The sequence below is a fragment of the Cuculus canorus genome, chromosome 6, assembly GCF_017976375.1.
Source record: "Cuculus canorus isolate bCucCan1 chromosome 6, bCucCan1.pri, whole genome shotgun sequence".
In the NCBI taxonomy this organism is placed as follows: domain Eukaryota; kingdom Metazoa; phylum Chordata; class Aves; order Cuculiformes; family Cuculidae; genus Cuculus; species Cuculus canorus.
The window spans coordinates 15849408-15875801 of NC_071406.1; the positions used below are offsets into that span (position 1 = coordinate 15849408).

Sequence of the window (26394 nt, forward strand, 5' to 3'; positions counted from 1 at the left end):
TAATGCCATCACTCTATTGAAAGGCAAGATGCAGACATCAGTCTTTAGACAAGACAACAGGCTTCCTTCTCCTTCAGCCCTGCACAAAATTTTAAATGGAAGAGCAAGATGGTGATGATTTTAAAGAACAGAGCAAGTAAGGAGCAAAGCTGGAAGTGTCCTTCTCCCACCTCATTATCCTCCCAACTACAACAGGTAGATAGGACAAGACTTCCGAGTACAAAAGACCTGCCTCATGGTCCTCCCTGTCCAGGCAGGGAATGAGAAAGCAGCATTTCAGATCTGTTCAAAAAGGCAAGCCCCACTAGGTAAAACTAGAAGTTGTTAATCACCAAAATTGCCTATATTTCACACAGAAAACCCAGCACCGTGCTTTTAGTCACACAAAACCAACCGAACTGACGATGTCTAAGCTTTCACGTCGCATTCTTATAGAGGAAAAGAAGCAGGGATTCAAATCAGGCACAGAAGCAGTTAATGGGATTATCCATACACAGAGAGATCTCAGCAGGATCCAGCAGGCCATGAACACATCATATCATGCAAAGGACCCCTCTCCAATCACAGGGTTAACACGTGCCAGGCTGTTAGAAGTCCAGCAACAGCCTCTCCAGTTTTAGGAACTAAAATCAAATGTATCGAAATGCTGCTCTCGGTACCAGTACCTGCTCATCTTTTTCCTCAGCCTGGCGAAGAGTTTAGTTTTCTTTCTGTTGGAGATGGCACGCAAATCATTTCCGTTACAGTATGGCACAGTCAAACCAGGGAGGAAAAGTTAAGCACCCATTCACACTCACTGTAATCAAGATGGATCTCTTCTCTCTCTCTCATACACACACATACACACTCCCTTACACACTTCCCTTGGTTTCTAGAAAGCTATGGCCTGATTTGGAAAGGGCAGAGCAGGGCTTTTTGTGCCTGTCAAAAATCTACCTGTATGTGAGCACACTAGTGTTTGTCCTGCTCTTTGGAGTATGGGGCCAGGGCGCACCTGAAGAAGAAAAAGGAAACTGTATAGACCAGCAGAGAACTGTGAGTGTCCTTTTTTCACAGGTAATAACAGCTCCTCACTCTTTCATGTAAATGTTGGTACACAAGAAACAAGCTCCCCATTCTCCTTTACTTATGCAATCTGTGCACAGCCTTGCACATGGAACCTAATCAGCATCTTTCCTACTATGTCTTTTACTTGTTTCTCCAGCCACACTAGGATAATGCTACAGATCTCCCAGGTATCTAAGCCCCAAATGCTCAAACTGTTTCAGAAACAAATCCCAAACATGTCCGAGGTTTCCAGAAACAGATCAGCTGCTCTGTGCTACCATGCTACACACCTAGCACCAGATTCATCGGTCACATTTCTGTAGGGCCTTACATTAACGCCATAATGATGTGCACCGACAATTGCCTCTCTACTCACACCTCCTCATTCATTTCCTACCATTGTATCCACCTCCAATCCCCTTCCCAGCAGAGAGGGGTTAGGGAAGCATCTGCTCCTACTGCAGACCACAATAAGCAATCAGATCAGGGAGAGCTATTTCCTCCTGTTCACTCTCACTCCAGTCCTGTGCCACAATGAGAGGCCAGATGTGCAGGAGGGACAGAAGTGCCTCACAGCATTTCCTGGTCCCTGCAAAACATATTTACTACCCTGGCAAACCTTTGCTACATCCTCCTACAACACTCTGCTCCACTGTGCTCAAAAGGAAGGAGGTCACTCTGGAGCAGGTTTGGCATCTCAGCAGAGACACGGGGAGTAAGCAATGAAGCAGCAGCTCTTAGACTGCTGCCTGCACAGAGACCTCTGCGTGTGCACTCATTTTCAGATTTTAGGACTATATAGTGTTACAGCCAGCTAAACTTCAGTGTCACAGAACTGCAGCTGAGACACCCATTATAGCCCCAGATAAAAATAACAGTTTGTGGGGGCAGGAATCATAAAGACAGGCAATTTATTCATTGGAAACTATTTCAGGCCAGAAACTTCATGTCACAACAGCAATGAACTCGTCTAGGCCATGCTGTCACTACAGCCTGCAATCACTTCCTCGAGGAAGAAAGGAAGAAGGAATAACCTGGGCAAAGCAATGGCTACAGACTTTGTCTCTCCTGTTAACCCATCCTCTTCCAAGGACCCTAGAGGATGCTACTATCAGAGACAACATGGCACATGGCAGCAAGAGGATGGGAATCCCCACCTCCTCAATCTTGTTGGGTTGTGATGTTTAGTAGACACCACATGCTAACTTTGGAAGACGATATTGTTTTCACAAGAAGCATTTCTACTAACATCTTGGAAATCTGGTGTTAGCAATCCAAAATTCAGGGACCAAATTTAACTCAAATGTCCTCTTTCTTTAGAGCTGGCAAACACCACACACGCTGCTGGAACAAGATACACACAAGTTGTCTATGCCTGACTGCAATAGGAGGTTAAACTGGGAGGAGAGACAAGGGAGCACACAGGTCTCAACAGTGGATCTAGCCCTTCCAAACCAATGCACTCAGACCACAGCTTGCCTTTACTTCATGCTGACTTCATCACCTCCCTCTGTCAATACACCAGTTGAGGATTTGGGCTGTGGTCTTGCTCACCCAGCACATGGGATCAGCAGCAGCTGGAAGCCAGAACCCAACACTGTTTCATCCCTCATGCACTGGGATGGGAGCCAGACAGCCTCATCCAGAACCTGACCTCTCCCTCTCCTCTCAGTGCTAGAGAATGTGCAGACTTGCACTTAACCGCACAGAACTGGACTCAGCTGAGGAAAGAAAGCTAAAGGCCTGGAGGACACTCAGTCCTTGCATAGGTGCAGACTGAAAGTGCTCCAAGACCAGGAGGCCTCATATTAGTGAGGCTGCAACTACTTCCACAGCACACACAGAGGAAATGCACCTCAGCTGGGCACACAGGAGGAACAAAAGACTTTGGCAAACAGGTGGTTCCAAATGTGAAGGGCCAAAAAGGAGGCTGGGGAAACATTGGCCTCTTGGTGCTGAAGCTCACAAGCTGCAGGTACATGGTGGAGGCTTTTGAGGGAAATAGCAGGATAGGTCCTGGGCAACTAGACCCAGAAGGAAAGGCAGCTAAGTATCATGCATTGGTGCATGGAATTCTACTTTAAAAAAGCAGAGCTGAGATTCAGAGGGTATTGCATTGTGTCACCTATCCCCAAGTGCCATCTTGGACATGCTCTACAGAAGTGAGTCTCACTATGTGCAGGCAGTAAAACCACTCCCCAGCTGACAACACTGACATTTCAATGCCCCTGGTAGAGACATCCTTGTCCCTCCTCCCCTGCTGAGGGAAAGACACTACTCCCACAGTTACTGACCTGGGCTGTGCTTTAACGGGGAAGGCATTGCCTGAGTACTGCTTGTCTAGACCCACCAGGACATCATGGAGGTTTTGGTTCAACTGCAAAATACAAAAACAAAAGAAAGAAAAACAATGAGGAAGGAGTCCAAGTGCCAGAGGAGTCTGGGCTGGCCTGCGCAGGCTGACCAAACACAGGCTTGTACCCAGACATACTCAGCTATCCCAAGAGAGGACAGCCCTACATCTGTTTCCACTCCTCCATGGGACATGAAATGTTACAGCACTCAAACTGTTGAGGAGCTGCTGGTGCCGCATGGGAACACTCTCTCTCCTCTACACATCATCCTCTTTGCCTCTATCTCCTGCCTCCACTGGCGTGCTGCCAGGTACCGCTGCAGAAGTAGGCAGAGTGTTCACCTAAAGGTCTGTGTGCAAGAAATGAAGTTTCACTCCAGCTCTGTAGCCAAAGCTGTTCCCCAGACCTGCTTATAAAGCTTGGGATATTGCTGCTTCAACTGTGGAACCAAAGGCAGTTGGACTTTCAGTCAACAAGCAGCCTTGACTTCACAGGCTGCCTTGGGCCATTTAGTTTTGGGCAGGACCTGGATATCATCAGAGAAATGCAATATGAGGGGTTAAACTCTCCCTGGCACTATTTTCACCCAGACACTCCTATTCCGAAACAGCTGACTAATAAACAAGACAAGATGCCAGATTTATCATTGGTGGGAGGAGCGATCCAATGCAATCAATGTTGGAGGTATCGTGCCAACAACACTAGCAGTTAATCGGATGCTACAGCAGTAATAAGAACCAGACAGTTCTTATGGAACAAAGCAAAAGCCCTGGTCTCATACAAAACTTCTCACTAAAGAAAAATCCAAGACGTGATACAAGAGAATTCCTGTCTAACAAACATCTTTCTTGTGTTTTGCAGAATGTAAGTTCACAGCAACAGACTGATAATTATAACAATCCTCCCTATTCTTAACAAGCAGCTCATCCCTCAGTGGAGAAAAGCAAGCTATTAATTGGAAAGGTCCTCATGAAATGTCAGCAGGGCTTAAAATTGATGCATTACACTGAGGCAGAGGGCCCCTGACTGCTGGGAATTGAAGGACTATAATGTTGCTTGTTGCTGAGTCTTGTTGTCAGGATGACATTGGGGAGGGAATGCAAGAGTTTTCCAGCTGTGCTCTCAGTTGCTCATAAAAGATTAGTGCAATATTTACAGAGGGCTTGTAACTCTTAAGAGCAGTGTACAGACGTAAGAAATTCAAAACTTCCCTAGCTTTTGAAGTGAAAGAACAAGAACATATTTGTAAATGAAAGTGGCAATGGGGGGGCTTTCTCACAGATTATTCCTGAGGTCTCTGATAGATGCTGGCACACAGCACCAGGATCCAGTCTGCCACCACCAGTTTACAGCACCACTACTGCTGTGATTCCAACCTTGGGGCCAACTGGTAACCTATGCTAAGCACTCAAATGCCTTCCTTTTGGGTCACAGGGCAGGAAAGAAGCCAAAATGGAGGGGTACTTCTGGGAAGTGTCTTCTTGAGGGTCTGGAGTGGGGCAGGTCTGAGCCTTCAGCTGCCTTGGAGATTGACAGATTCCCTACTGCTTTCATCTCCACAGCTAAATAAATGAGGGTTCACAGCTACTTGCTGCCAGCCAGCAGAGCAGGAAGCAAACAGATACCAGGCTGACAGTGCCCACACGACAGTTTACATACGTAAACATACTAAACAGGCAGCAAGAGACAGGCCTGAAAGTGGCTACCCTTCCCTCTCTGGATCTGCAAATGAGCCCTGCCAAGTGACACAAACTCACCACTGCTGCATGGCCCTACAATCCCTCCGCTCCATCCCTTTACATTACTATCTCAGGCACCCTTCCTCCCAAACAGGTCAGAAAAAAAGTAAAGACAAACAATTTCCTCTGACATTGGGTAAATGCTGTCTTCTCCAGCCTTTTTTTTCAGGTCTGTTTGGTTGGGTTTTTGCGAGGAGGGTCGGTGGTGGTGTTTGGCTTGGGTTTTTTTTGTTGTTGCATTTTGTTTTTTTAAATGACAGTGAGAAGAGTGTGTATTAGTAGGATAAGCAGTTAGTTGTCTTACCTTGCTCATTTCTTTATGGAAGTTCTCTTCTAGGCCTGCTATACTCTGGAATGTGTTGACATAGAAACCAACACGACTGCCAAATAAAAAATGAGACAGAAGAACTTAATGCTCTCAAAAAACCTTTCAGTTATGCCCCTTCTCCCACCCACCCACCATTCCCATTCAAACTCAACTCTGTTCGTGCTGGTACGTGCTGGAAGAGAAGGGCACAGAGAAGCAAGAAGGGGATGAGGGAGCATAGCTCAGATATGAAGCAAATACATGCAAGATGAGGAGGAGGCCAGGTGGGAAAGGATCTGAATTTGTACTGGCTAAAGTGAGAAGTAGGGTAGGGAGAGAAGAAACAAAAACAAACAAACAAACAAAAAAATAGAGCCAGTGGTAGGGTGATGGAAAGGAAGTGGATAGAGGCTATGATGCAGATGGTCTGTGGGGAGATGCTCACTAAGACCAAGAGCATCACTATTCTGCACATGGAACCACCCAGATGCCTGTATTCCTCCCAGCTCCTTCCTCAGCCAGGCCTGCAGGCTGCTTTGAGCAGAGAGTCCTTACGCAGGCTGGTAGGGAAGGAGAGGGAAGACAGGCCTTTGCCGGCCCACCGTGCTGCCGCCCACTCTCTCCATCCCCCACAGACCAGCATTGCCCAGGGAAGTTCTGGCTGCCCCATCCCTGGAGATGTTCAAGGCCAGGTTAGATGGGGCCTTGGGCAATCTGATCTAGTGGCAGGTGTCCCTGCCTATGGCAGGGGGGTTGGAACTAGATGAGCTTTGAAGTCCCTTCCAACCCAAACTACTCTATGATTCTATGACTGCCAACCCAGACATGATTACTGCATTTAAAAATAAGAAACTTGAATACTTCTAGGAGAATTTTGCCTGCTTTCAACTGTGCCCTCCCCATATAACAGCTTCTGTTGCTCTCCAGTTCACCTTCAAAGATGCATATTGGTTTGTTTCATTCTCCTTCCTTTTCATCACCATAATCACTAGTATGGCAGATCCATGGTCTCCTAGGTCTTCCTATTCTCTCAGCCCATTTTTCTCCACCCAGGCTATACTTTGTTAACTAGAGCACAACAGGACAGGTATAACCACTAGTGGCCCACTGGGTCCTCTGTCACATAGCCAGGAGCACAAGAGAAGGCAACCACATCAGGATCTTTTGCTCATCTTTGTTCAGCCAACTGCCCAAACCTGAAAGTGGCATCCAAAGCCGAGCAACCTGTCCCTTCATCCTCCCATCTTGCTGCTTCACCAGGTTGCGTATAAGCTTGCATGGCAAGACATACTGATCAAGGCATCACCTCTTGGCTCTCTCCAACCCAGCAACTGCATAAACCCCCCTGACATTTCATCTTCCCTTAATTAGTCAACTGACACCACAATCAGCTGCAGATGTTCCTTCTAGCCAGCCAGCTCCACACCCACAATCTTAGTGACCCAGCCTGCTCCTCTGTCTGCTGTCAACAGCAGGAGATGAGCCATTGCCCAGGGAAGCTGGGTAGAGTTGGTAGGGCAAAGGGATTAATCAAAGGACAGAAACACAGTTTCTCCTTGTGGTGAAATAGAGATTTCCAGGAGGATCATGAAACAAAGCACAGAAAGCCTGGGGTGAACCTGACTGGGATGAATTCCAGGATAGACTCTGAGATGATCCACGAAACAGAAGTGAACACCCAGCCCAAGATAAAGAGAATAGTGATATAAGGGCTTGGGTCCTTGCTTCCTTCCAACCAGCCCCTGCGAAAACTTCCAGCACTCACCTATTCCATAGTGAAGGCAGCTCCTCCTGTAGATCAACATTCATCTCTTCAAACACCTTCTGAGCCTTTACTAACTCTTCTTCGGCCTTAATAACAGAGAAGGGAGAATATCAGCTCCAACGCAGACAGGTAGCCTGCAGGGCTAGGATAACTGCAACTCTTTTGACTTCCTTGGGAAAAAAGGGAAAAATTCTGGCATGGGCTAATCTCCATTCCAAATGAGTCTCCCTGAAACCAGGGTTGCATCACGTGGTACTCTTGGTTTTCCTTTCAATGCATTTCCTTGTTTGGATAGTCAGAAAGTAATTCAAACATCTGCTAATGTGTTTTCAATTCTACAAGTTTCCCTGGCTTCAAAAACTAATGGAGATGATCAGGTAGTTCAATCTCCAGCTTGGATACAGATAAAGATAATAGTGGCCCCTGCCCCATGCCAGGTCTCTGAAAGAGTTGAAATACATCCCAAATGGTGTTGAAGAAGAATCTTTGGCAGGCCTCTCTCTCTGCTCGGGTAAGGTCATGCCAAAGACCCATTTATTCTGAGAAAGGGAGGAAGTGTGCTGATAACAGCTCTCGAAGTTGACTTGAGACAGAAGAAAGGGTATGCAAAGCATGAGTTGTGCCAGCAGGAGGCCAGGCTGCAGCGCTTGAGCAGCAGGTCTTGGTTTCAGCAGTCTCACATATTCTTACTGGTGAGTATCTACTACAAGAGCAATCCCTGGTGGGCTCTTGGCCACCAACACCAAAGGCAATACAGGATCTCCTTCTCCAAGGTGAGATTTTAATTTTTATCTGTTCCTTTGACCTAGACAATGACAGATCCCAAATCCAATACATGCATTCTGCCAAGTTTCAATGACAAAATAGACAATTCTGGTTTCTTTGGCTGACAGCAGGCACCAGAGACAAGCACATTCTTTGTCCTCAGTGATCCCTTCCTCTTTTAAGTGCCCTGACTTAAAATTCAAAGCTCGTTAATTAAAACACTTCTATTTTGTAATTTGCAACTGCACAACATTCTTCCATAACCCTGTGCAGTGGGATGTAGGATGGCAAATCCCTGCATGAGCAACCTGAAGGTCAGCACAAGTTCCTGCATTTGTGTGACAATAGCAGGAATGTCCCAATGCAGCAGGACTCAAAGAGCCTGCAAGCCACTGGGGAACTGGATCTCTCTACTAGCCTGCAGTCAGATTCCCACCCCTTCTACAAAGAGAAGTTTTATCTTCTTTGTGACAGCTTAATTAAAGAAATCCAGATTACTGCTCCTTAGCAAAAGGTATATACAAAGATAGAACTGATGGGAGCAAGAACTTAAAAATATTTTGCAGTTCAGAGTCCTGTTCCTCACAGTGTTGCATAGGATCCTTACGCTTTCCATTTCTCTCCTGACTTATGAGCAAGCTACAGAAGCTCCTACTTTCCAGCTAGCTCCACATTTCAGAGGGTCACTCATTGCCAAAGGCAAGGCTAAGACCTTGTACTCAAGATCAGAAGAGAAAGTTCCTCCCAGAAAAAGACACAGCAAGGAGATATCTCAAGTTAAGCAGACATCGTAAGGAACAGGCAGGGGTGTTCACCCATCACGCTTCCACCCAGAACCCCCTGTATTTTGCTGCTACACCCACTGAGAAACCCAACATTTCAAGAGAGTTTGCACAAAAGAAAAACAAAAAGCCCATTTAAACAGAGACAGTTTATGCTGGATCAGAAACAATGATCACAAAGATTCTTTCTGCTTTAAAATCCTTCTAGCAATGAACATTTCTAATGTAACCATTTCAAAGGGAGAAAAAAAAGTCCCAGTCCATCCTTTGGCTTTATCTTATACTAATTTCCAAATTAGACTGGAACCAGAATCAACCCAGGAGATGGGATAACTGGTAAATGAGGCACCATTGAATGTTATTATTCAGATACAGTGAATATTATAAATCTTTCACTCCCGTTTACCTGTTCAGAAGGTCAAAGAACCTAGAAAGCAACATGTGAATAGAGACATCATCAGGCAAAAGCAAAATCGGCAACAGGCAACGTTCACTCTAGAGTGGCTATAGAAATCACAGATCCATCTAACGCCTGTGACTCAGCTAGTGCTCGGTCCTAAGTACAGCCCTGAATTAATTCTTCACTCCTTTGTCAGTCGAGGGATCTTCTCACCAGTGGGATTTATTTTATTTGGAATCAGGGGTCCTGACACTGGATAGCCCTGACTGCTTCCAGCCAGAGCCATAGACAGACATCAACTTGGTCATGAGCCCTGCTAGAAGAAAAGCCAGGCTTTTCATGCAGTATGGTGGGGAAAGGAGGAGAGACATAGGTTTCAGAAGCAGAGCCCATTGCTACCATATGTGTGCACTTTCTATTTCAGCTGCTATCCTTGCCAACCTGATGGAGAACCAAGGCAGAAGGACGTAATGCTCAGGTTCATGAAACACAATCTCAGAAAATTCTTCCTCTCCCTGCCTGAAAAGGGGAAAGTTTGAACACAAGCTGGATGACAAATGCTTTCCAGGCTTTTCCCCTAGCCAAGGCTCAGACTGCCAAGTACAACCAGTTCAGTTGTGATGGGGGGGCAGTTATTCCACATTACGCTTCCTGCCATCATGCTCTCAACGTCTAGCAATATCCAGCCTGGTGCTTTCAGGCAATCTGGCGAATGTTTCTCTTCAAACACTATGCTGTGAGCTGTGTTAATTACGTGCTGGTCAGTAAATAGTTTAGATATCCATGAAGTGGGGTAAGGAAGAGAGCTGGGCAACTCAGCCTAGGTCCGAGCCCCCCGCAGTCCCAGACAGATCTGCCTCTCAGAAAGGCAGCGCAGCCCAGAACACAGCTTGCTGGCGTTCTCCTACAGACAGAGACATCTCTGTTATCACTGCAGCACCAAGAATGTCACTTTTTAGTCTGTATTCAGCATTTCCGGGAAGCTTAGCAAAGAGGCAAGAATCTGCTGTTCTAAGCCATTTTTCTTTTTGTTTCAAACAGCAGAGTTACCAAAATTTGCAACTGAGAGCATGCAATAGCAACACTCCCAGGAGACTTTACAGAAAACCCCAACTACATTCGTTTTGTTAGTACCTGCTAAAGGCCTAAAAAGCCAGGAGTTTGCATACTTGGTTTTACAAGTACAAATAATAAGTCCTGCTGATCCCATTTTTGCTTGGAGGTTGTAAAGGTATCAGGCAAGAAGAGAGAGCAACACAGCTGCTGGTAAAGGGAAGGAAGATCATCAATAAATGCAGTGTCAGCCATTTTTATCAAGAGGTTAATGAGGTTTAGGGCTATTAGTAAAACCTTCAGTCTTGAAAACATGCAAATACAAAAACTGAAGCCATTTACCCCCATCCCCATGCTGGTGTTTGTGAAGAAAAGCTAGAAAATCAACAGGTTCAGAATACAAACTAATCTTATTCCCAAAGACTTTTACAAGTAGAAACAGAAAATTAAGGTTAGCAGTAGTATTATTATGTCCAAGAATGGAAGAAGAAAAACAAAGGAGGATTTAACTTGATTTGAAAATAACTGAGGTGACTGAAAATACTATTGTCACATAGAAGATTATATACTCCCTTGTCACCTCCTTTAGGGCAGTCACCGAGTACAGCGAAATTATGGATCAGCTCTCAGTAGCCTGTCTACAATCAGAGTGCAATTGATGAGGGAGCACTCATAGGTACAGTCTCTCTAGGCAATCTGTGGCCAGTGGTCCCACTCCCAATCACCCCATTCAGTCTGAGAAAAGGAAAAATGCCCAAGAGCCAATTTATTTACTTGTAGCTTGAGAAACTTCCCATACCTGCTTTCTAGTCCTCCAGAAATACTACTGGCCAAACAGACCAGTCAAGAATCACAACCACATAAGATCAGTCTCAGCCCAGCTGAGGCACATGGAAAGCCCCCAGCAGCCAGTCAAGTGTCCTTCTTCCTTCAGTAAAAAATGGATACACATTTTCCCATTGCTGTGTATCCTGAGCAGGGCTGCTAAGAGTTGTTCTTTCCCCAGGCTTTATTGATGTGGAAATCTAGTCTTTTCCCCGATCTGCAGTCCAGGTCTTTTGTAACATGAGAGCTGTTTAGCCTTTCTAAACTGCAATTCATTCACTGACAAGGAATGTGAAAATGTAGGAGCATTTGAATGAGAGCAGATGAGCTCACCAGGAACTCGTGAGCAGGTAACTGGCCCTCTCCCAGTCTGAGTAATGATAGTAAATCATTATAAAAATCATCTGTTGCCCACTGAAAACATTTTCTTCTCACCGTTTTCCATCAGCTCCCTCTTGTCCCTTAAGGGCATCCAAGGGAGATTTCATCAGGAAGCCACATTTCTATGTAAGGAGGATTGAAATTCTTAGTCCTTGCACTTTCTCCGAGCTGCTCTCATCATCCCTCAGGGTGCTATAACCTAAACATTCAGCCAACTTCTGCCACATGACACAACTATGACCTCAACCTGAAGCTGTTCAAATATATTACACAGGGTGCAAATTCCCTGATCTGGGCCCACCTTTTCTGCTATGTAGAGTGAAACTCTGTGGAAACAGCTTTTTTTCTACCACAAAAGGCAGGACATTTTGGAAATATGGATTTTTACCACAGGAGAATGTTGCAACCTAACTCAGCAGCCACAGAAATTGCTTTGGAAACAATGGGAGCTTTTTTCTGGCTTCACTCGACAGCATAACTGCAGAAAACAATTTTTCAGCACTTCCTCTTTCTTTTTTATTTGAAACAGCAACAATAAAACCTGACTGCTTCTGTTAGAATAAAAAGAAAACAATAACTGCAGAAACTACACCCTCCGCCTTGGCATTATTCCATAGCTTCTCTTCATCTACATCTCATTTCAGGTGGAGTAAACAACAGTCCACTGTTAACACACCTGATTAGACAGGCACAGAATTATTCATTGATCAGCAACTCCCACATGTCCACTGTGGCTCAGAAGTATCAAGGGCACACTTAAGAGAGGACTAGAGTGAACGTTGCCTAGAGGTTAGTTGCATGGTACAATCTAGAGCCCAAAATAGCGCATGCAGGGTTACAGCCAGGTAGATCAGCAGTCACCTGATTTCGGAGCAGATTAGTTTGCGCAACGAGGTGAGCTTGTAGCTTCCCTTGACACCACTGAGGCGCGGCTTTCTCAAGCAGTGAAACAGGCTGGGGGGAGGGAGCATGTTTGAGTGAAAAGAGAAAAAAAAATAAACAGAGAACGAGAGAGACAAACATATCTTTTAGGATAAAAAACTGTAAATCACAGAGTATATTTAGAGGCTAGGCCAAACTAGTATCACCAAGGCAGGAGGAAAAACAAACATCGCAGACCGATCAGTTATGAATCCTTTGAGGCATGCCAAGTTTAGCAGTAATTAATGCTCCAGTGTGGGCTGGGATTCTGCAAACCAGCCAGGCAGCTGCAAAGAGCAGATACAGTTGTTAGTGACCTAGCACACAGACAACCCTACTCCAAGTCATGGCTGTGAAGTGGGAGCTCCTTAAAGAGAGGTCAGGATTAATTAACCATTGTAATTATTTGCATGCAACAGCTAAAAGTCCACAGTGTTTTATTTTAATGGTAGATTGTGAGATTAGCAATAAGTGGCAGGAGCCCTGGGAGGGAAGAACGTCCATATATTAGATGAGGAAAAAAACCCAAAACATATAGCTCCAAAAAGCACTCGCATTGCTGTTTCTGTTACTATGCCATAAAATGTCAATCAAGCCAGTTCCCATTTGTACATTGTGCCATAAACACGACTTCTTCCTAGGGGCCAGTCATCATATTCCAAAATCCCTTACACCAGAACAACCCTATTCAAAAGCTCACATGAGAAAAATCAGTCACAGAAACAGGGAGATGTGAGCTTCCTCCAATGGCCCAGCTCACACCGAGCCCTGGCTGCTGACCACAGCCCTGCAGGGCTGCAAAGTGTGGGATCACAGGCTGGGCTACAAAACCTGCCCATTAGGGAAGAGCACATGGAGATAACTTTCAGCAACTCAGAGCTCCCACCTTTACAGGATTAAGACAATGTGATGTATCATAGTATCCTCTGCATGATCTTGTGGCCTAAAGTACAGAGGGTGGAAAGATCCAGTCCAGTGCACGTTTTATCTAACAAGAGTCCGATCAAGTACAGAGAGACACACAGGCTGAATCAGGAACAGAGCACCAACTCCTAAATCTGACCATTTCACTCTTCAAACTGCACTGTTCTTCATACTGTCCCACACATACACACCAATAACACCATGCTCCCAGGAAATTCTGCTGTTACCCCCAAAAACACTGCTTTGAACAGAAGGCACAACCAGCTGAGCCTCATGCCTTGCATACAGAATCAAAACTTGCTTTGCCACACAAGTGATGCAATGAGCCATCAATCTCTCTTTGTCTGTCAAGGTTAATGGTGCATGCACTGGGTGAGCAGATAACTAATGACTTGCAGCTTAAAAATAAAAAGTACTGTGGCCATAAAATACAGATCTTTTGCTCAGGAGAGAGATGAATCTTCATTTTGCCCACACACAAGAAAACACCAGCATCTCTCACAAATTTCCCTATACCAGAAATAACTCTAAGCAAAGGATGACAACTCTTCTCAGCCTGATCAAAAGATACAGATCCAGGCTCTTTCTTTTCTGTAGTGCTTCTGAGGAGTCCTGACGTGTCTCCCCACACCCCTGGACTGTTCTGCTGTCCAGACCTATCCTGTGGAGAGGAGCACGTGGGTTCAAATCCACTCAGGGCAGAGGAGTAATCCACAGCTCATTTTTTGGGCAGGTATTCAAACCACGCATCTCCTCTAACACAAGGTTAGCGCTATCACCTTTCTTCACCTACATTTAAAAGAAAATTTTATTTTTAATGAAATTTACTTGCATATTGGCCATGCTCTGTGGTTAACCCTGGATCAAGCTGCTCACAGACCTGAAGGAAACTACACCCTGACAAAAGAAAACTTGGTTTTCTGCTGTCAACCATATTTTATTATCCAGTAATCGTGACCAACGGACAACATAACGCAGCCATCAAGTCTGCATAGGGTGCATCTCCATCAATGAACTTGTGACATACACTCTTAAGAATCTCTCCTACAATATTAGAGGACTTCAAACACAACTGACCTCGAGCAACATTCAGACATATTCTCACCAACTAAGATGGTCAGACAGAGCTCAAGAAGCAGACAAACTGGAAAATTTTTCTGGGGCATTGCAAGGGTTTGCTTCCCCCAGAGGCACAGGGGCTTTCCTGAAAGAAATTACTAGTCTGGCAGCATCTGAGGAAATGCTTGTCTACGCCTTGGCCACCAAGAGATGCTCACTGATAATGGCTGGTCTGAACCAACACTGAGACCAACCCACCTTTCAGGAAAGCTAAACACATAAGAAGGAAATACCTAGCAAAACCTCACTAGTTCACAGCACCTTGATGATCTTAAAGGTCCTTTCTGACCTGAATGATTCTATGAAAATACACCCAGTGAAGAGGTACAGGTTCACTTTAAACCTGCATAATAGGCGAATGCAGACCTCCCAAAATGAAAGGACAGCTGCACATCCTTCTGCTTGCTTTACCTTTGCGATTTTGGTTTCGTCTTTCTTCTTTGCAGTTTGCAGAGCTTCAAAGTGGTGTCTGGCACTGTCGTAATCCACAAGCTTCCTTCCTCGCTTCGCTATACGAGACTAAAAGATGAAGAAAAGAGTTGTTACAATCTCACCCAGTAGCCAAAACCCCAAAGGCTCCCAAGGAAACCCCTCCACTTCCAGAGCACTCCACGCTCTTCCCACACAAGGACAGCCACTGGACACCTCACAGAGGCTGCTCAAAAAGGTGGGCCTGAGAGCCACCTGTGAACTAGAACCATTTTAGAGGAAGCTCCTCAGGAAGAAAGCAGACCCAGCCAAGGAAAGCAGAGGGTTCCAACCAACAGGCCTCACCTCTGGATGATATTACTATTTTCACAAGTGTAGCTCCAGTGCTTCCTAAGCCTCCCCATGTGCCTACATCCTATAGGTACCTGATTTATCATCTTTAGGGCCTCCCAAAGGCTGCCGCCAGACTCTAACCTGCTCACAGCCCTGGTTCATGTCGAAGCTCAAAGGATTATGCTCAACAAAAGAGGGCATTTCTGTTGCCAGCACAGCAAAATCACTCATGCATATGCTCAGGATACACCCAGGACAGCATTTTGGACCCCGCAACAGGAGATCCAGACAGAAATGACCACAGGCACAGGCAGTGGTTTATTGTAACTAGCTATCATACAAGAGAAGCACAAGGGAAAACCTGTAGCATGCTGTCACTAATCAGCATGATTAGCTGTAACAAACGGAGAGGAAGCCAACTATGTACCAGACTCACGTTCAGGAATGGAGTCCTGACAGGTCCATGGGTGAGAGCCCAGAATAGACAACCAGTCTTGGTGAGGCTCAGGGCCACTGGATTAAGAACTACCCATCCCCACCTTAGTGCCTCACTCTCACTTTCTACAAACACCCCAGAGTATCTGGATTGGAGCATGTGTTCCCAGCCTAACTCTAGTACCACCTTGTCTTGGAGAGCACAGTCCACTGTCAGTAATCAGCGGTCCAGAGACAGGCTGGAGAACAGCAGTGAAAAGGAATGGCAAGGAGCCAGGAAGGCTCCTAATTAACTACAGCACCAAGGGAAATTGAAAGTGCAAGATGAAGAATCAGCATTGGTATTTACTTGCAAAAGCAAAATCCTCCCCTCAACTGCACTTGGCAGGGAGATGCAGTCTCCTCTCCCTAGGCTCTTGCAGATAAGCTGCAAAACCACACTCAGGGCTGATCTTTCTGCCAGACCAGCTGCGACCAGTTCACACATCTCCTACACATGCTATTCCGCATTTTCTGCAAATGCTGGTGAGTCACAGCAGATCTGCAGGATCTCAGATTCATGCACACCCAAACTAATTTCAAAGCACTTGGCTCACTCCAAGAGAGAAATCATGAAGAAGCTGAGCTACCTCACAGCTGAGGTCACTAGAAGATACCTCTCTGACATAAGGCTGCCAGCTACGCATGGAGACAGGACATCAGAGAGGGCTTCCAGCAGTATGACAGTCTCCCAGATGCTCGTTAATGCATCTTTCACACACTCCAGACAAAACAAATGGCCAGAATATGGGTTTAAGAAATAGGTGCTTCCCCCCAAGACCAAACTGGTACACATAACAGGCGGTTTGCCCATCTCTGTGGCATGGCAAACAGCCAGTTCTAGGTTTCCCTGCCATTCCACCAGGGAGTTTGAGTCAATGTCACACACCTCTCAGAGCAAGGCCACTTCTGCCTATTTTTGCAGCCCCCAATCTTCTTACCCCAACTCTATATTTCTACTAGAGTATGTGGAAATGCTGCAAAGTATGGATACACTGTGAATCCTCCTGGAGTAACCACTGATCACACAATTGCCTGTGATGGCAGCAATGAGACTCAGCCCAGTCCTGGAAGGCTGCAGAGTAGCTTCCTTGTACAACCAGGACAGCTGCAGCTACCCACAACTAAATAATGGTAAAAGATGAACTCCAGAGTTTACTGCTCTGCAATAAATCCACCTTAATTTGAACTTCTTTTGAAAAAAATAAAATAAAATAAAATCACTCACACACCACTCAAACCACTACAAAACACTTTCTCCGCAGTCCTTTATCAATATTTGGTTTTAAACCAAATAAACTGGTGGGAACAGGACACTAGTTTCACTGCAAGACCGAAAACCACCAGTTTCACAGCTATTCAGAACTTGAGTTACAGTTTATATTCTCTGGGTTCACTGCAGAGACCTGTTCTCTTACTGCGTACTCTGCAATCTCAACTGAAAACTCACTCAGGATTATTATAGATAATGCAAGACTCCAACTCCAAGAAGCTATAGATACTGAGCCACAAAGAAAGGATAAAGTACTTTTTGCATTCCTGTTTTCAAGTTACAGAAGACAGAGAGGCTTTGTTCAACCTCCCCTCTCCGCCTGACATTTAAAAATTATTCCCTTTAAAGCATAAAAATTCCTGACTAAAGGGGAAGTTATGTTTTCACATTCCTGCTGTGAATCCCATTGGAAATCCAAAAGATTCAAGGGAATATTTGCAGATCCTCAAGCGGAGACAATTTCTGAATGTTAGAAAATTACCAAAAAAAAAACCATATGCGTGATCCAACACGCATATTTGAATTATTATTAACAAAAACCAGACCTTCACATAACTAAATTAAAATTATCCTATCATTATAAATTGTCTTTCAATATCACGGTAATGCCAGAATTCCAGGAAAAGCAGAAAATTTGCTTTTGTGGAAAACAAAACAACAAAAAACAACTGACATATTCTGTAAATTCCAGAATTTTTTAGTTTGTATTGTTTATTAGTAATATATATTGTTTATTAGTAATAAACAATTACTACAAGCTAGTGTATTGTTTATTAGTAATAAACATCTTAGTGCCCATTTTGGACAACAGAAAGGATCCATGGGAGCTCAGTGTCTAATAGCTTAAGTTTTGGTGGAATATGGCTGGTCCCAATCTTGTGGTCCTTCTAAAATCTCACGGTAAAACCTCAGTGAGGTCCCAGCAGAATTAACAAATCTCAAATATACTAGGCATGGAAGTAAGGTGATACTCAAAAGCAAACCAGTGCACAGACAACCAGGCTAGTACAATGTGTTTTGGGCTAAAGCAGTGCAGAAGTCCAATTCCACTGCAAACCTGAAACAAAACCACCTGTTTCGGAAGCAGTGCACAAACTTCCCCACTGCTGCAGCACATGGCATCGCACTATGGGGAGTGATCAGCTCTATAGCCTTAAGCAGGTGGAAAGAAACAGCAAGCCTCTTCACCCTTCCCCACTTCAGACTTCCAGGGACAGAAGAGGCTGGAAAAATGGATCAGAAACAAGGAACCCCAGGAGGCAACGATACCCCTGTTCAGGGCTCATTCTATAAGCCTATGACCTCTCCCCCTTTGATATAGCACAAGCAACAAATATTGACAAACGTTTTAAGAGACATGTGGTGGGGAAGGGGTTGTTTTCACTGGGAAGAAGCCAAGCTGATACTTTCCATATGGCGATATCATTACTAGTGCTTCCATATGGTGAAGACATTTCCTGCATAACCTTCTCAAAATTAATGGAGATGAGATAACTGTGGGGGAGGGGGAGAGGACATCACTCACACTCAGCTCCTCAGATACGATCTCTCCCAAAAAGATATCCATCCAGCATTCCTTCTTCTCAGCAAAAAGCTGGTTATATGCACAGTGGGACTTCAGGGAACACAGAGAGATCTGCCTTCCATACAAACCTCTACCTATAAAGCACACTTGCCACTCACTAATACCTCAACACTTTGTAATTACAAGGAAGTTAAAAAAAAAACAAAGGACCGAAAAGAGAGACTAAGAGCTTGTGAGCTATTGCTGACACTGTCCTCTTGCACCTTGATACAAGAGGAGATTTTATGAATCCTCCCATTTCACACTCACGCTATCTCTTCAGCAGCCTTCCCCTGGATTCTTCACTGTAGTTTCAAACCCTTAAAGGAACACATAACACATACACAATACGCAGGGCAGCTCTAAAAGGAGAGCTTGCAGCAGCACCACACACAAAACCCTCTAAAGAAGATGGGGATGCAAGAAACTGATTCTTGCAAGGTATCATCTGCTAGGACTCTCTAGATCAAAAAGCTTAAAGAGACTCTTACTTTAATATCTGGAAATTGGCCAAGGTATGTATCCATGGTCAGAAGTGCCTGATCCACCAGCTTCTGATGGAAATCGGTCCAGAGGAGATCATTGTTCTGAAAAACAAAAGTGACAAGCTAACTATTAAGAAGACAGAGCTCTGCATTTATTTTTTTCTCCATAAGTATTACAGTCAACAATTTCAGTCCCCATATCGCAGCTCTTGAAAAAATAGTCTTATGAACACAGAAACTAGTTGAGAACAGAGATCATGCCAGAAATGCAGGAACAGAGAAGGAGGCCTGATGCTTCAGGTAACCTCTCCAAGGGCAAAGCACACTTTTTCCCCACAGCACTAGCCAAAGTCCATACAATGGAAGGAAAGATGATAGTCAGGCTGGCTTTACCTCCTTCTGCCAACAGCCACAAAGATGAAATACTTGACAACACTAGGTACCATTTTCTGCTTTCACTACAACATGGCTTTCTAGAAGATAATGAACAATAACAAAAAGCTATTCTAGCAGTCCTCAGTCTCATACCACCTGCCTCCACAGAACAATGGAGATCACACCCAAGAATTCAACCCTAACCAGTTCATACTTGATCCTTGATCTTATCTAAAGCACCTAACTTCCCATCAATGGCTTGGATTAGGTGGAAATTGTCTCTCTTTTTCCCCTTGAACTAGGGTTTTAGCTAAAATATTTATGAAAAATGCCCACTGTAAGTGGGAATTTATTATTTTTTTGGCAGGAATAGCACTTTTCTCCTGTCTGTCTTTTCCTGAAAGAGAAAAATATAAACAAAGGCATTAAAGGGAGAGGTGAGGGGCTGGAAATGTTCCTGCAGTTCCTCAGAGTAACTCCTGTTAGTTCTCTGGACTCATGCTCCCTTTGATCTCTCTGGCTTAAATTCTCTGAAGGGACAGCCTCTCAGGAGACACTGCAGTGGCTCAGGAAGAAACAAGCCCACAAGAGTACATGAACAGCATTTCCTAGTAGAAAGTTTTCATGTTAATGCAAGAATTGTCCTGGAAACGTTCAGGTTTTGTTTCATTTATTTACTTTGAAGTCAGTATTTCAAGGGAAAGATGCAGATGTCATTTCAGGTGAGATTTTCTGCAACAGAAAACAGAGAAAAGGAAGAACATCTCTCTTCTCTTTATTTTTTCCCCACTGTTCCAAAGCCATAGACAGCTGCAGATAAGCCCACTCCTAAAGCCTCATGGCAGATGGATCCACAGTGCTGAACTGCCTCAGCTGCTGCTCAGCACCACAGCTGAGCAAGAGAGCAGAGGGTGCTCGCCTCCAGCTGGACCCACCGCACATGCAGGCTAAGGGGGATCCAAGCTGTCAAAAGACAGGCTCTACCCTGAACGCCACAGAAAACACCTGGGCAAGTTGGACAGCCATCATCTCATCAAGGAATGAGATAAACAGCAGGTTTGGCTCAACCAAACACAGTAGTAACCAAAATATGGCAACTGGTGTTACTGCTGCGAGTCGGAGGTTCTTGCAGCTACAAATAGCTGACCTGACCTTGCTTCAGCCATAGATTTAGTCTCTCTTCTCTTGCACAGAGCATAAGCAACACAACCAGTTGATCCCATTCTTTTGGCATTCTGTCCTTTAGCCACTGCTGGGGGAACAAATTGTTTATGAGTAAAAGTATATGGCTCTGTGTAGTATTCAAGTACATGGGGACAGTGCCACAGTTAAAAACGCAGGCCACAACCCTTCAGCTTTCTCTTCTTCCCAATGCTGAGTTTGTCTCTCGGATTCTTCTGCCAAGTCATATGCCTGAAGAAACGTGGTGCACAGACACAGCTTCCAAAGCTCATCTCTGCTGACAGACCAAGCCCAGTGACCACACATCCTGTAAGGAGTCTTACCTCTGCTATTTTATTTGTGTCATCTCTCCCAGGCCAGTCCGGCTCATAAACTTCCTGCAAACACTCTGTCAGCTTCTTGGAGGCCTCATGCATGGCTAGGAAAGAAGAGGGAACTGCTTCAGAAAGAAGGAAATAGTGTGTTCCACCATTTAACCCTCATCCTGAGGAATGAGGACATAGGAGGTTTATAATGAATGCTAAGCTCTTCCTTACAGAATGTCTGACCCTTGACAACACAGAGATGAAAGGTAACCAAAGGGAGAAAGGAATTGAGGATGCAGTCATATCAAACATGTTGTGCTCATCCTCCCCTTCAAATATGAGACGTGAAAATATGTTTATCTGCTAAGACAGTGCCACCTGTTTGGCGTCAAAACACAACTCCACTCCACCCCAGCTAGTCCTGAAGGATTCTGAAAGTTTCTCTGACCCAGGAAAGACTGACCTTCCCCTATAATTCATGCCTGAGGGAGCACCAGGAGGGGATGGCTGCAGAAACCTCTCTGTGCAGGTATAAGCACTAGAAAGGAAACAATCCTTTGCTTATGCAGGCCCTTACCTTTTACGGAAGCCAAGTAAGTTCGGAGGTCCTTCTGCAGCCTTGTGCCTTCGGACTGTGAATGTATAAGAACATCAGTTATTCTCTCATTTAAAGACAACGAAGGAGGAGTTGAGAACTTCTAAATAAAGTAAATGGTCTTGCAGATGGGCTACAAACCAGACCTATGACCGATGTTAACAGGGAGACCACACAACCCTCTGACTTGGTGAGTCCAAAACTAGTGAACCTGCAGGCATGTTTGACCAAGAATTGGGGTACCAAGTAACTTGATAGGAGTAAATGTGTGATTTGCTCTTCCCAGCAGAGCCAGCTCTAGTCCTTTGATTTCATATCATAGAATCACCAGGTTGGAAAGCACCCACTGGATCATCGAGTTCAACCACTCCTAACACTCCCTTAAACCATGTCCCTAAGCACCTCATCAACCCATTCCTTAAACACCTCCAGGGAAGGTGACTCGACCACCTCCCTGGGCAGACTGTTCCAGTGCCTGATGACTCTCCGTGAAGAATTTTTTTCTGATATCCAGCCTGAACCTCCCCTGGCGGAGCTTCAGGCCATTCCCCCTTGTCCTGTCCTCTGTCACTTGGGAGAAGAGGCCAGCTCCCTCCTCTCCACAACCTCCTTTCAGGTAGTTGTAGAGAGTAATAAGGTCACCCCTCAGCCTCCTCTTCTCCAGGCTAAACAACCCCAGCTCTCTCAGCCGATCCTCATAAGACTTGTTCTCCAGCCCCTTCACCAGCTTTGTTGCTCTTCTACTATATGAACAGATAGAGAGGATCTTATGCACAACTAGTTTATAAGCCAACAGCTACGGGGTCTATGCAACAAATGTAACTGAAAGGAGTCTGTAGAATACAGAAGATAGATGCAATTGATTTATTTTGTACTGGTTTGGGAGCACCTTAGCTCACCTTTATTTCCTGCCACACTGCAAACCAAAATCCCAATGCAAAGTGGATACGAGGGACCTCTGACCTGCCCAAACATGCTAAGTTGTCTGGACTTGCTTGAAAGAAAGATGATTAAGTGGCCTGACAGCAGCAGATCTTACTCACTAGGAAATTAAATATTAAAACTAGAATCTGGGCTGAGTTTTCCAGTTTGAGCCTTCAGACAACATCGCTGAGTACAGTACAAGAACCTAGATTAGAAAGAGTCACGGAGATTTTTACAGCAAACGTGATTCAGACACACAAACACACACATTCCCCATACAACTGTTCTCCTGCACTAGGAGAAGCATTCTCAGGCCCACCTCCCATCTACCTTGCCATGCATCATTGACAGTGGTGCAAAGCAGATAGGGAAATAATCCCAGTGGAGGCATGGACATTATACAAAACAAAAGCGAAAGGAAAAGCAAGGCTTAAGAAGTTGAACACCACCACCATAGTCCATGTCAAAACGAGGGAAGGAGCAAACTTTGAGGATACCTGTGCAGACCACCTCTGGAGTAGGCAAGTACAGGAAGTTGAGGACACAAACATGCCTTATCATATAAAAGGGTTTCCCTTACCCTGTGGGATCTCACTAGATCCTCACTATCCCCCAAAGTAGCTGTAAAAAAAAACAGGAATGCAAGAAAGCAACAACTACACCTCACACCTTCCTCATAGCCTGCTGCCATGCCTCCTCTCCTAGTTTGTGTCCTAATGGTGGGCCCCCAGCATAATGAATTTTCACAGCTGAAGACAACTCCAGAGACAGGGAGCTCACAGGATATCTCTGACAGCTGCCTCAGAGCTACTGGCTTCAAAAGCAGATGTTTCCTATCAGCCCTTCCCCCAACTCAGGCATATCTTGCCTCAACTGAGCTCATGCTGCGATCCCTTGTGCAGCTGTGCTTTCTAAGCAGAGGCTAAATCTGCCCAGCTGTTGAAGTGGCAGTACTAGCATAGCTTTGTGGAGAACTCCATCTGTTTCCAACATGACAGACCAATTTGTTTTTCTTGCCTCGAAAGTTCTGAAGGAGTTCACATTTGCTCTTTTCCTCCTGCCATCAACAAAGGAAGCAAGCAGTGGAAGAGAGCTGGCCGCTTCTATAGAGTTGAACTCCTAGTCTGTAGAAGGATTGGGAACTGACCCAAAGAGAGCACAAGAGGAAAGGAATAATGACCACATCTGTCACAGAAGTCCCAGGAGTTCTTAAAACACAAAGCAAACAAACATAGAGCTGTTTTTTCTGGCTTAAAGTGAATGTGGAAACCTGGGCAGATGAGACCTGCCTAGCAGTGCAATCAGATACCACCAGGGAAGAAGTACCAGAGTAATCGAAGAGTGCACACACTGAGGACCATTAGGGAGGCTGAGCTGACAAGCAACAGCTCAACAAAGCTGTAAAATGCTTGCTTATGCCTGATGCAGCAAGCAAGAAAGGCTTAGAAAACAGTGCCGTCTGCCTAGAATTGGTTCATGCTAGGACTCAGACTGGAACTGGCAAGAACAGATGTCAGAACACAAGGGGAAATAGCAAGTAAGAAATTATCATGCAAAGTCCCTCAGACTGATGCATTATCATCCTGCAGCTGTATAATTTTTAAGAATGACTTATTTGGAACACATCACTTTGAGGTTATCAGAAACTAATGTGCCAGGCAGTTCCTCTGAAGAACTTGCCCACCACACACTTGGGCATTGCAATATCTAAAACTAACTCTCAAAATTATAGCATTTAAAGTCAGCAATCACCTCTAAAACTGTGCCCATACTTGCCTGAGTCCTTCCAAAGCAGCACATGACAGAAGCCAGACTCATGAACTCTTCAAGTCTCAATACCCAGTCCCAAAGCCACCAAGGTCAGATGGATCCTCCCACAGGTACACTAGCATCACAGTTAAACATCAAATGAAGATTTTTAGATAGGACCACCTCAAAAACCTGCAACTCAGGACCTGAGTACTGGAGTGTGCAATTGCAACAATGCACAACTAGCCACCTGCGTTCTCCAGGCATCCTTAAGATCACTTGTCTCCCCACAATGTGCAATCAGCCAGCATGCAGTGCTGCATCCTGCAACCAAGTGGTCTTCCCTAGTCATCCATTGCTTATGTTTAAAGTCAGAGTTACAGCTGATCTCCATGACTATGGGGTTACCTAAGCCTCTTAAAAAAAGTCCCAAGCCTGCCAGAGAAGAGTAAACAGACCTCACAGACCATAAGATCTGCAGGCAGAAAGATTTTCAAGATGGAAGGCCCATATTCAGAGTTTTGCCACAAATTCCATTTCCCCAGCTCCTCTGAGCACCTAGAGTTTCCATCCAAATCCCTCTCTGGCACTTCCATTGCTTTATTTCTTGCTCACCAGCAAGAAAAACAAGGGTTTTCTTTTATTATTATTTTAAGCATTAACGCTTTCCCAAGAAACTGTGGCAACTGCTTTTTCTCTGTGCTTGTAGCACCCACTTTCTCCAAGCAGACTTGAATCATGTCAAGCCATGATTCTGAGTAAAAACTTTCAGCAATCTATGCATTTAGATACTGTTAAATACTGTACAGAACAAAAGCTTTCAACATCCTTGAGTGCACATTCAAAAGATTCTTCCTAAACTCAGAGGTTTTAAAAAAAAAAATATATAGGAGAGAGCGTTAAACTGGAATCTGGAGAATTAACCCAGTTCCCAGTTACTGAAGACCAGTAAATTTAAGGGTGTGCACAGGCAAGTTATGGAGGTATGCTTGAATCTAAAGACGTTCAAAAATAGCATAGTAATTTTTAAATTGCAGGAACGTAAAAAAAAAGAATAAATTGTGTGCATTAAATAAGATTCCGCAAAAGGGAAGCAAAACTGGAAAAAAATGAAGATCAGTGCCAATACTGAACCCCATAGTTATTTCTCATTCCTGCACCGACTTTAAACCTTAATACACAGACAATAACACTGTCTTCATGTAGAAGTGACCATGATAAGCTGTTCTACTCAAGTGTGTGTCATCTTGTTGGAGTAGCTTTTGCCTTATTTGCAATCACAGTGTAATTCAACCCTGTAAGCCTATAACACAACCAGGTATAATATGAAGGACAGCATGTACAGGAAGACCCATATTTAAAAATAGAAGTGCTATGTATGGGAGGCTGGGAGAGTGCTCTTGCTCTCTCTCCAAAGACCTAATGAACCACTTATTACTTATAGCTCTGTTAAATTGGTTCATTAGGTCTTTGCAGTTTTCCCATATTAGTGGGGGGTTGTTATTCACAATATCTTTCAACAAGCATGAGCTAAATGTGTGATTTTTCTGTAGAGCTGTTTTTTGGTAGTAGATAGGTCTCTAAAATTTCCATTTTCTCCAGCACTCAAGAGAAATTTTCACCGTAACATTAGACTGTGATGCCTTCTTTATAACCCATCCCTGGGTTTGCAGTTCTGATGGGAAGGATTTTTATTATCAGCAAGGATGTTATACAGTTGAGAGGAACAGGTAATGTCCTGTTCCAGATTAGATTAACATAGGGATGGAAGAGCAGGCCGTGGAATTGTAAAGCGGGAGAAGCATTAAAACAACAGCTCCAGATAAGCCTCCACTCAACAAAACTTCAGCACTAACTGTAATGATCCACAGTTAAATTCCCATTGCAAAGCAAAAATCAAGTCCACACCGCCTGCCCTGCAGGCTGAGGCTGTGCTGAACACCATGGAACACGGGCAGAGAGGGATGCAGCTTGTGCCAACAGCAGCTCGTCTCTCATGCTTTTGGTGTGAAACACAGTAAACTACCCCATATCTTCCACACAAGTGACAGCTCATGAAGGGTATCAAAACCCAGCTGTTCTGCCAGGCAGAAACACAACATGGTGCCAGGTGTAAAGGCTGCCACCAACCTCCCACTCTGTCTCTCCAGCAAGTGTTTCAAGTGCATGGGAAAAGAAAGCAAAGCCTGGCACACCTCAGGCAGGGGTTGTGCTACAGCTCTACAGCAGGCCTCCTGTTCCCTGCTCTGCAAGGACAATTTCCAGGACAGATCTTTGTGTCAGTGCCTGAAAACAAGTAACACTGGGAAAGGGAAGAAGGCTTT

General features: G+C 44.7%; 1 protein-coding gene across 13 annotated transcripts in view; it reads right to left on the reverse strand.

Annotated features, from left to right (window-relative positions):
• The window catches only part of BIN1 (bridging integrator 1), a 97603-nt gene that overhangs the window by 27827 nt on the left and 43382 nt on the right, over positions 1 to 26394 (reverse strand). For 5 of the 13 annotated variants that reach the window (XM_054070192.1, XM_054070191.1, XM_054070196.1 and 2 more), the window contains exons 3-11: positions 21380 to 21434; positions 20821 to 20915; positions 18947 to 19042; positions 14794 to 14901; positions 12280 to 12372; positions 7213 to 7298; positions 5445 to 5520; positions 3342 to 3424; positions 666 to 710 (exon numbers count right to left, since the gene is read on the reverse strand). In XM_054070192.1, coding sequence (XP_053926167.1) covers positions 666 to 710; positions 3342 to 3424; positions 5445 to 5520; positions 7213 to 7298; positions 12280 to 12372; positions 14794 to 14901; positions 18947 to 19042; positions 20821 to 20915; positions 21380 to 21434 — 737 coding nt within the window. The remainder of the gene's footprint in view (positions 1 to 665; positions 711 to 3341; positions 3425 to 5444; positions 5521 to 7212; positions 7299 to 12279; positions 12373 to 14793; positions 14902 to 18946; positions 19043 to 20820; positions 20916 to 21379; positions 21435 to 26394) is intronic. The other 8 variants (XM_009557389.2, XM_054070195.1, XM_054070197.1 and 5 more) reach the window with 3 other exon arrangements.